A 9,593-nucleotide genomic window follows, 5' to 3' on the forward strand; every position below is an offset into this window, starting at 1 on the left:
GCGGAGCGGCCGAGAAGGAAGGTAGGCGGGGCGTTGCTGAGGGCGATTGGGGGCGAGAGCGAGGCTGCGGAGCAGACGAGAGGCTACGGCGGGAGCTAGAGAGGGCGCAGCGCTAGGGTGGCCGCGCGAGGGGAGCTGCGGCCCGGGCCTGGGCCCGGGGCGTGCGAGACGGCGGAGGCGGGTGAGTGCGGCCGGGCGCGCGGAAAGCCGGCCTGGCTCCCCCTCCCCCCCCCTCCTGGCCTCCCCGTGCCACCCCGCCTGCGCACTGAGGGCCGGAGGGGACGCGCGCCGGGCGGGGAGGGCGGAGCGGTACCGACGGCCGGCCGGGCGCGCGGGCGGCGGGGCGGGGGCCGGGCCGGGGGCGGGGGTAGCGAAGGGGGCTAGAGTCGTGTGACGGTCCCAGTGAGGAGGGGCGAGGCTCGGGCGAGGGGCTGGGAGGGGCCTGGGTGGGAAGGGAGGCGTTTGGGCTGCCTCTAGGAGACGCTCCGAGGCTCATCGGGGCCACGGTCTGGCCGTGGGCCGTCTAGGACCGGAGGGGGGTGGGGTGGAAGGTTAGAGGCGGCCTGGGTGTCCGGGGAGGGGGGTAGGGCGTGAGGAAAGAGGTAATGAAGTTAACATAAAGAGAAAACCTAGTTATGCTTGTAAGGAATCAGACCAGTGACAGGGATTTGGTGTGAAAATGGGTATCCTTGGAGGGGAGATTTAGAGTTGAGGGCGAGGTCCGAGTGTGGAGAATGGGGTTACGTTAACGTGAAAAGGAGTTAAACCAAAGGGGGGTGGATACCACTGGAATGGGCTGAGAGGAGTCTCTGTGCATAGGGTTATGTTATGTCAAAAGGGTGGGTGTCCCCAGGATAGGTTGGGTAGAAGTGATGTTTTGAAAAGTAGGGAATTCGGTCAGATGAAGAGTAGGAATTGGGTATGGGTGTGCTGAATGGGGGAGGGTCTTGGTATCTCTGGAATGAGAATGAGATGTTAGGTTGACAAGAAGTTGGGGGTCTGGGTATCCCCAGGGTAATAAGCTGGTGAGAGGGTTCTGGGTGTAAGGAAGAGGGGTTTGGCCATCCTCTGGGTTGGGGGCTGGAGGGATTCGTCATAATAGTAAGATAGGGTCTGAGTATTTCTAAAGGCGTTTGGGGTAGTAGGAAAAGTATGTGTGAAAGTTTTAAGGCTTTGTGAGGGGTAGTCTGGATATTCCTGGATTGGGTTAGAGTACGTGCTGGGATCTTTCTGCAAAGCAGAGAAACTAAGTTGTTAATGAAGAGGGGGTCTGATTATCGCTGGAGCGGGTTAGGGTGGGGTTTGGCCTTTTTGCAAAGAAGAGGGGCTTAGGTTGATACGAAGAGGGGATCTGGGCGTCCCTAGATGGGTTAGGGAGGGAGGGTGGGGTCTTTTTTGCAAATAAGAAAATACTAGGTTAATAATGCAAAAGGCGGTCTGGGTGTCCCTGGCGTGGGTTTGTAAGGAAGGGTTTAAGTTGATGTGAAGGTGGTATCTGGGCATCCCTGAGATGGGTTAGGGTGGGTCATTTTGTAAAGAAGAGGAGCTGAAGTTGACATGAAGAGGGGTGTGGGTATCCCCATAGTGGTTGGGGTGGTTGTGTATGAAGATGAGGCATTTAAGTCAATGTGAAGAGGGGATCTGGGTACCGGAGAGGACATAAGGATTGTAGGTGAGGTCTCAGCGTAAAGAAGAGGTAATTTCGGTGAAGAGTGTCTTGAATTAGGGTGGTGAGTAGAATCCAGGTGTGAAGAAAGGGTTAGGTGTTTTTGAAATGGGGCTGGGTAATCTGGATAGGGGGTTGGGTTGTAGGAGGGGGCTTTGGTATATAGAGAGAAATTTGAAGTCGGGGATCTGGGTATCATGGGGAGTGGTGAAGGGGGGAAAAGTGTAAAATGCGATGGGTTAGGCCAACATGAGACAAGTTGATTGAGGCAAGGGAGAGTTTGAGGAGTCTGGGCACCAGAGGGAGAGACCGTGTATACTAGAGGTTGGGGGTAAAGGAGAGGGACTGTACCCTGTGAAGGCTCTGAAAGTGGCGGGCCCCTGTGGCAGTCCTCTGGGTGTAAACAGAAGTCAGGAACCTGGGGGAGGGAACAAAGGGGGAGTGAGGCTGGGAGAAGTGACAGCGGTCAGGGCCTGTGAGGACGCTCCCGGGCACCTGGGAGCGGGAATGGGGTAGCGAGTTGGTAAGAAGGAGAAGTCAGTGGAAGGAGGTTTGAGTGGAGAAGACACGGGCTCCTGTGTGATGTGCGTGGCTGTGGGCCAGCTGCGAGGCACGGGAGGTGAGGGGTTGGACAGGTTATAAGGATCTGGTGGGTGGAGTTCGATGCGTGTTGGTTCAGAGGTGAGAAGGGTAGATTCTGGGAAGGGACCGCTGGGAGGTGTTGCGCTCGGTCTTGTGTGTGCAGGAGAGGAAGGATTGTTAGGTGGGGGGTGGGAGTGGAAAACAGAAACAAGTCCGAGGGTAAAGTACATCTAAGGTTTCGGTGGGTGACGAAGGGAAGGAATCGTCCCTGGGAAGGACTGAAGAAACTCTAGTTTAGCTGTGCTTCGTCTCCACCTCCCTCTTTTCACAGCCCAGGGCCTCACTGCCACCATGACTGAGGAGTCGGAGGAGACTGTCCTGTACATTGAGCACCGCTATGTCTGCTCTGAGTGCAACCAGCTGTATGGATCCCTGGAGGAGGTGCTCATGCACCAGAACTCCCATGTGCCTCAGCAGCACTTTGAGCTGGTGGGCGTGGCTGACCCTGGAGTCACTGTTGCCGCAGAGGCAGCTTCCGGCACGGGCCTCTATCAGACCCTGGTGCAGGAGAGCCAGTACCAGTGCCTAGAGTGCGGGCAGCTGCTGATGTCGCCCAGCCAGCTCCTGGAGCACCAGGAGCTGCACCTGAAGATGATGGCCCCCCAGGAGGCAGTGCCAGCCGAGCCACCACCCAAGGCACCTGCCCTGAGCTCTAGTACCATCCACTACGAGTGTGTGGATTGCAAGGCTCTCTTCGCCAGCCAGGAGCTCTGGCTGAACCACCGGCAGACGCACCTCCGGGGCACTCCCACCAAGCCTCCGGCCCCGGTTGTCCTGGGGTCCCCGGTTGTCCTGGGGCCCCCTGTGGGCCAGGCCCGCGTGGCTGTGGAGCACTCATACCGCAAGGCAGAAGAGGGTGGGGAGGGGGCCGCTGTCCCTTCTGCTGCTGCCACCACCGCTGAGGTGGTGACTGAGGTGGAGCTGCTCCTCTACAAATGCTCCGAGTGCTCCCAGCTCTTCCAGCTTCCGGCCGACTTCCTGGAACACCAGGCCACCCACTTCCCTGCTCCTGCCCCGGAGGCCGAGGAGCCTGCCTTGCAGCAGGACACCCTGACTCCGTCCCCTGCAGAGGCGCCCGCGCCTCAGCCTGATCCCCTGCCGTCCTCTGACCACAGTTACGAGCTGCGCAACGGTGAAGCCGTTGGGCGCGATCGCCGGGGGCGCAAGGCCCGCAGGAACAACAGCGGAGAGCCGGGCGGGACGGCCGCCCAGGAGCTCTTTTGCTCCGCCTGTGACCAGCTCTTTCTCTCCCCTCACCAGCTACAGCAGCACCTGCGGAGTCACCGGGAGGGCGTCTTTAAGTGCCCTCTGTGCAGTCGTGTGTTCCCCAGCCCTTCCAGTCTGGACCAGCACCTTGGAGACCACAGCAGCGAGTCTCACTTCCTGTGCGTGGACTGCGGCCTGGCCTTTGGCACCGAGGCCCTCCTCCTGGCCCACCGGCGAGCCCACACCCCGAATCCTCTGCATTCGTGTCCGTGCGGAAAGACGTTTGTCAACCTCACCAAGTTTCTGTATCATCGGCGTACGCACGGGGCGGGGGGTGTCCCTCTGCCCACAACACCAGTCCCGCCAGAGGAGCCTGTCGTTGGTTTCCCTGAGCCAGCCGCAGCAGAGACTGGAGACGCAGACGCCCCGGAGCCCCCTGTGACCGAAGAGAGCCCGGGAGGGCCCGCCGCCCCAGGCACCTACCGCTGCCTCCTGTGCAGCCGCGAATTTGGCAAGGCGTTGCAGCTGACCCGGCACCAGCGTTTCGTGCACCGGCTGGAGCGGCGACACAAGTGTGGCATCTGCGGCAAGATGTTCAAGAAGAAGTCTCACGTGCGGAACCACCTGCGCACGCATACGGGCGAGCGGCCCTTCCCCTGCCCGGACTGCTCCAAGCCCTTCAACTCGCCCGCCAACCTGGCACGCCACCGGCTCACGCACACGGGGGAGCGGCCCTACCGATGCGGGGACTGTGGCAAGGCTTTCACGCAGAGCTCCACCCTGAGGCAGCATCGCCTGGTGCACGCCCAGCACTTCCCCTACCGCTGCCAGGAGTGCGGGGTGCGTTTCCACCGCCCCTACCGCCTGCTCATGCACCGCTACCACCACACGGGCGAGTACCCCTACAAGTGTCGCGAGTGCCCCCGCTCCTTCTTGCTGCGCCGGCTGCTGGAGGTGCACCAGCTCGTGGCCCACGCTGGGCGCCAGCCCCACCGCTGCCCGTCCTGCGGGGCCGCCTTCCCTTCCTCGCTGCGGCTCCGCGAGCACCGCTGCGCGGCTGCTGCCGCACAGGCCCCGCGGCGCTTCGAGTGCGGCACCTGCGGCAAGAAAGTGGGCTCGGCTGCCCGGTTGCAGGCGCACGAGGCGGCGCACGCGGCTGCCGGGCCCGGAGAGGTCCTGGCTAAGGAGCCCCCTGCCCCTCGGGCCCCTCGGGCCGCTCGCACGCCTGTGGCCGCCCCGACCGCCTTGGGGGGTGCGGCCCCCGCGGCCCCCGCGGCCCCGGCCCGACGCCGGGGCCTGGAGTGTAGCGAGTGTAAGAAGCTGTTCAGTACAGAGACGTCGTTGCAGGTACACCGGCGCATCCACACGGGCGAGCGGCCGTACCCGTGTCCAGACTGCGGCAAGGCCTTCCGCCAGAGCACCCACCTGAAGGACCACCGGCGCCTGCACACAGGCGAGCGGCCCTTTGCCTGCGAGGTGTGTGGCAAGGCCTTCGCCATCTCCATGCGCTTGGCAGAGCATCGCCGCATTCACACGGGCGAGCGGCCCTACTCGTGCCCAGACTGTGGCAAGAGCTACCGCTCCTTCTCCAACCTGTGGAAACACCGCAAGACCCACCAGCAGCAGCATCAGGCCGCTGTGCGCCAGCAGCTGGCAGAGGCGGAGGCCGCCGTGGGGCTGGCCGTCATGGAGACTGCGGCAGAGGCGCTGCCCCTGGTGGAGGCCATCGAGATCTACCCTCTGGCTGAGGCCGAGGGGGTCCAGATCAGCGGCTGACCCCGTCCCTTCTCCCCCTTCAGCACCGCCATGTCCCGTTGCTGAAGAACCTCCTCCAGCATCCCCTCAAATCTGTAGATACCGTGCCCCTCTCTCCATCTCTCCCAATTGCCGTGTAAGTTCTGTAACTGGATTTATTCTCTCTTGTGAGGGGGTTGCTCTGGGGTCCTTGATGTGCGTAAAGGTGCCCCCCCCCCCACCTTCCACCTTTTAGCACTGGTGGTCCCAAGATGGAACAGTCAATAAAGACTGAGTTGGACGTTTATGTGTTTCTGTCTGGCCCAGCTGTGTGGGGTGGGATTTGGGAGCCATGAGCCCAGGTTCTTGGGTCTGAGCTTTTATGGCTGTGTTCTCAGCACTTGGAACAGGGCCTGGCAAGTGGTAGGAGCTCAGTGGACATTTGCTGAGTGGAAAAGAGAACGTGGAGTCCAAGGGTGTGGCTCAGGGAGCGGGGATATCACCCTGGTGCTCCAGGGGAAGAAGCGTAGCTGTCTTGCCACTAGAGGTCCCCACAGCCCCATAGAAAAGCCTGAAGCTGTTTCAGTTGGTGGCAGGAACATTGGGAAAGGTCTTCAGATTTCTTTTTGCCCCTTCTGCACCCCCATTCTTGGCCTGATGTGAGCCATCTCCCTCAAAGCCATCTGGTTGTCTCACTGGATCCCTGAGGGCAAACGCAGGTCCGAAAGGTATGATCTCCAGGGCAGAAGAAGGTGGCTCCTGGGACCAGACCCAGCTGTGGAGTTGGAGAACTCCGATTCTGGGGGTGGACAGCCTCATAAGGGGAGCTGCCTTGACACCTGCCTAGAATGGGATTCTGTCTTAGCTAGTAGACGTGGGGAGAGGGGTGGTTGGAATGACTGGCTGGTATTTGAACGTCTAGTTTGCTTCCAGTACTTACATGTTTATCATAATTATACTCCTCTTGTGAGAGGAACATTTTGCAGGGAAGGAGTCTGAAGTCAGAAGCAGTGAGGTGATTTGCCCAAGGTCATCCAACCCACATAGGATAGAGCTTGAATTTAAGCCTAGTTTCATCTGGTTTTATCACCCTTCTGCTTTTCTCCACAGTCTAATGCCTTTTACTTAGGAGAGGGCGGTCGAGAAGGATGATGGTGACTGGTGGGAATGTCCAGTTGCTTTGCCTGAGCCGCAGCCCAAGAAAAATAAGCCCCGCCAAAGTCATTCCAGTCTTTGTGTTGGAGAAAATTCTTATTTGGGACCCTAATAAATGAGAGGTGAAGGAAAACCGTTTGTATGGAAACCAGGAAGAGGGAGGCCTGAGAGCTGTCCACTCAGACCCTGTTACTCTGAACACCCCCTCAATAGCCCCGTCGCCTCTGGGCACTGGGCTCAGAGACCTACACTGGTTTTGCCTTATGTTCAGGTGAAAATGAGGGATTGAGAGAGGGAAGACTTATCAAGACCACATAGGTGGTAGACCAGAGCTAGAAACCAAATCTCCTAACCAGTAATAGAGATTTTACTACATAAGCCTCATTTTATTGAGAAAAGTTCAGGGACCCCTGGGTGGCTCAGTCAGTTGAGCGTCCGGCTTCGGCTCAGGTCATGATCTCGTGGCTCCTGGGTTTGAGCCCCACGTCAGGCTGTGTGCTGACGGCTCAGAGCCTGCAGCCTGCTTCGGATTCTGTGTCTCCCTTTCTCTCTTTTCCTCCTCTGCTTACGCTCTGTCTCTCTCAAAAATAAACACTAAAAAGGAAAAATAAAAGTTCAACCTGTTTGACAACCGGACAGCTCCTAATGAGAGCAATTACGTGTTAAGTAGTTGTTTCAGAGCGTGTTGCTCGTGGGCACCATCTTTGAGTGACCTCATACCCTGCAGAAAGGACTCAAGCCATCTTAGCCCAGCATGCGAGATCCCCTTTAATCCCCATGTAAAGGTTCATTCTCAAACTGCCTCCTCAAGAAGAGCTGCAACATCCTGAAAGTCATATCGAATAAGTGCTTAGAACAATTGGAGGATTATTCTTGCCAAACCAGATAAAGATAAGGTTAAATCAAAAGGGACAGGAAGGGGGTGGGGTGGGGGCGGACCCTGAGAGTGCTGGTTGACTCCAAGATTCAGCAGAGAAGAATGGCTCTGTGACTGTGGGATGATCACCCTTCCTCAATTGTGGTTCTTTTTCAGAGCTTCTAATGAAAACAAGACTCATTGTTCACCGCCACTCTGCTGAAACTTGATGGTCCTCAGTTGAACTGTCTTAAAAAGGGTGGCATGGGACGTCTGGGTGGCTCATTCGGTGAAGCTTCTGACTTTAGCTCGGGTCATGATCTCTCTCGATTTGTGGGTCCGAGCCCTGCGTTGAGCTCTGTGCTGACAGCTCAGAGCCCGGAGCCTGCTTTGGATTCTATGTCTCCCTCTCTCTCTGCCCCTCCCCTGCTCTTGCTCTCTCTCTCTCTCTCTCTCTGAAAAATAAATAAAAATTAAACAAAACGGTGGACTAATCAAGCCCTTGTTGGATGCTGGGTTTTGAGTTAGGCAAAGTTTCTTTTCTTGGTGGGGGGCACAAGTGAGCGAGGGGCAGAGAGGAGGGAGAGAGAGAAGCGGGGCTCACTTGGGGCTTGTGTTTTTACCTGAAGCGGGGCTCAAGCTCATCCAGTGTGGGACTCCCAACTCACCAACTGTAAGATCACGATCTAAGCCAAAGTCCGATGCTTAACGACTGAGGCGCCCTGGGCAGGCAAAAGTTCTTGAACTTTAATGTTTATTAGGCAATTCCCCTAGAGATTGATTGTTTTAATGTTTATATTTGAGAGAAAGAGGGAGACACAATCCAAAGCGGGCTCCAGGCTCCAGGCTGTCAGCACAGAGCCCATGGGGCTCGAACTTGTGAACGATGAGATCATGACTCACGCTGAAGCCAGACGCTCAACCGACTGAGCCACCCAGGCCCCCCTCCCCTAGAGATTCAGATCCAGCAAACGGGTGGATGAGATCCAGGAATCTGCATTTTAAACCCACCAATTCTGGGGTGCCTGGCTGGCTCAGTAGAGCATGTGACTTGTTAAGTTTATTCTGAGAGACAGAAAGCGCAGGGGGAGGGGCAGAGAGAGAGAGTCCCAAGCAAGCTCTGTGCTGACAGAGCACAGAACTCCACGACCCACATGATCACGACCTGAGCCGAAATCAACCCGGACGCTTAACCAACTGAGCCACCAGGACACCCTGAGTGTGCAACTCTTGATCTCAGGGTTATAAGTTCAAGCACACATTGAGTGGAGAGATTACTTAAAAGTAAAATCTTTAAACATAAATAAAAACACCAATTCTGATGCAGGCGACTTGCTGATCACTCTAAAGATCCTGAATCGTCCGTTTTTAGTTGGATGTGGAAGGCTTGCCTATGCAGAAATGTCAAGGGAACAGAATGGTGGTCCTCTAGTGCCCGCTATGCTCCTGACAAGAGGCCCGAGTACGACTGTACAAGGGAGGGCATGTGGTGCCGTCGGGCACATTCACGGGGCTGCAAGTGGATGCAAGTTCAACTCTAAAGAGTGCTCTCAGGTGTGCTGTCTGTGCTCGTCACTGGATAGCCTGGGTGACAAGGAACTTAAGTCTGTATGGTTCTGACCGCACGACCCTACAGGAAGGGGCTGGACCAAATGACCTTCCTCTGTACCAACATCCCACTTCCCCATCCTTCCAGACTTACCTTGGGAACCGGGGAGGTGCTTTTTTATTCTTTCAGTCTTGCCCAAACGAGGCAGTGCTAATTAATACTTTTCGTCCAAGTGATCCAACCCCTCTTCAATTCTTCCTTTCTCCTGTCTCCCCCATCCCCTACAGTTGAGTTTGCAGAATACCAGCATCCGTATGCCAAGCGTACATCAGAGGATGGAACAATGACAAGGTGACATGGTGCCAGTGAGAAAGCCCAGTTGTTGACACCGTTTCTGATTTTCAGTGGTGAGGTCGTGGGGATCAGCCCGTGGCCTGGCCTGTGAAGCCGTTGTTCTTGCCAATTGACGTAGTCAGGCTGGGCACAAAAATTTGAGTGAATGAGTTCATGTCACTCTGAAGAAGAGCGTGCCCTGGACCACCAGACAACTTCAAAGTCGACTGTTTTGAAAGGGTCTTGCTGGTCCTCTGGGGATGGAAGTGGGGGAGGACTCACCGGTTTCCTGACTTTCCCATAGTTCTCATCTATTGAAGACCGTGTGCTAGAGATCTGTCCTAAGCACTTATTACATCATCATCTCATTTAATTCCACAAACCCCACAGGTGAGAAGGACATCGAAGGTTATATATGAAAAGTCACAGATCTCTAAAATGGCAGAACTGGG

The 9,593-nt window shown here is 56.8% G+C and overlaps 1 protein-coding gene across 5 annotated transcripts; it reads left to right on the top strand.

Moving 5' to 3' along the window:
• Positions 1–29: 29 nt before the first annotated feature.
• ZNF574 (zinc finger protein 574) lies at positions 30–5,553 on the top strand. 5 transcript variants are annotated; one of them, XM_049620937.1, is made up of 2 exons: positions 30–181; positions 2,580–5,553. In XM_049620937.1, exon 2 carries the CDS (start codon positions 2,600–2,602, stop codon positions 5,288–5,290), a length of 2,691 nt encoding a protein of 896 aa, XP_049476894.1. In that variant the 5' UTR covers positions 30–181; positions 2,580–2,599; the 3' UTR covers positions 5,291–5,553. The 5 variants fall into 5 exon arrangements, with proteins under 5 accessions (XP_049476894.1, XP_049476890.1, XP_049476889.1 ...); XM_049620933.1 differs by lacking the exon at positions 30–181 and adding an exon at positions 450–2,347; XM_049620932.1 differs by lacking the exon at positions 30–181 and adding an exon at positions 450–2,285.
• The last annotated feature ends 4,040 nt before the right edge of the window (positions 5,554–9,593 follow it).

The sequence above is a fragment of the Panthera uncia genome (assembly GCF_023721935.1).
Source record: "Panthera uncia isolate 11264 chromosome E2 unlocalized genomic scaffold, Puncia_PCG_1.0 HiC_scaffold_19, whole genome shotgun sequence".
NCBI classification, from domain to species: domain Eukaryota; kingdom Metazoa; phylum Chordata; class Mammalia; order Carnivora; family Felidae; genus Panthera; species Panthera uncia.

Excerpts from the sequence above, each read along its gene's own strand:
- ZNF574 (XM_049620932.1), top strand. The coding sequence starts at position 2,249 with ATGTGCGTGGCTGTGGGCCAGCTGCGAGGCACGGGAG. Across the intron at positions 2,286-2,579 it reads CCAGCTGCGAGGCACGGGAG|CCCAGGGCCTCACTGCCACC; the intron begins GTGAGGGGTTGG and ends CTCTTTTCACAG.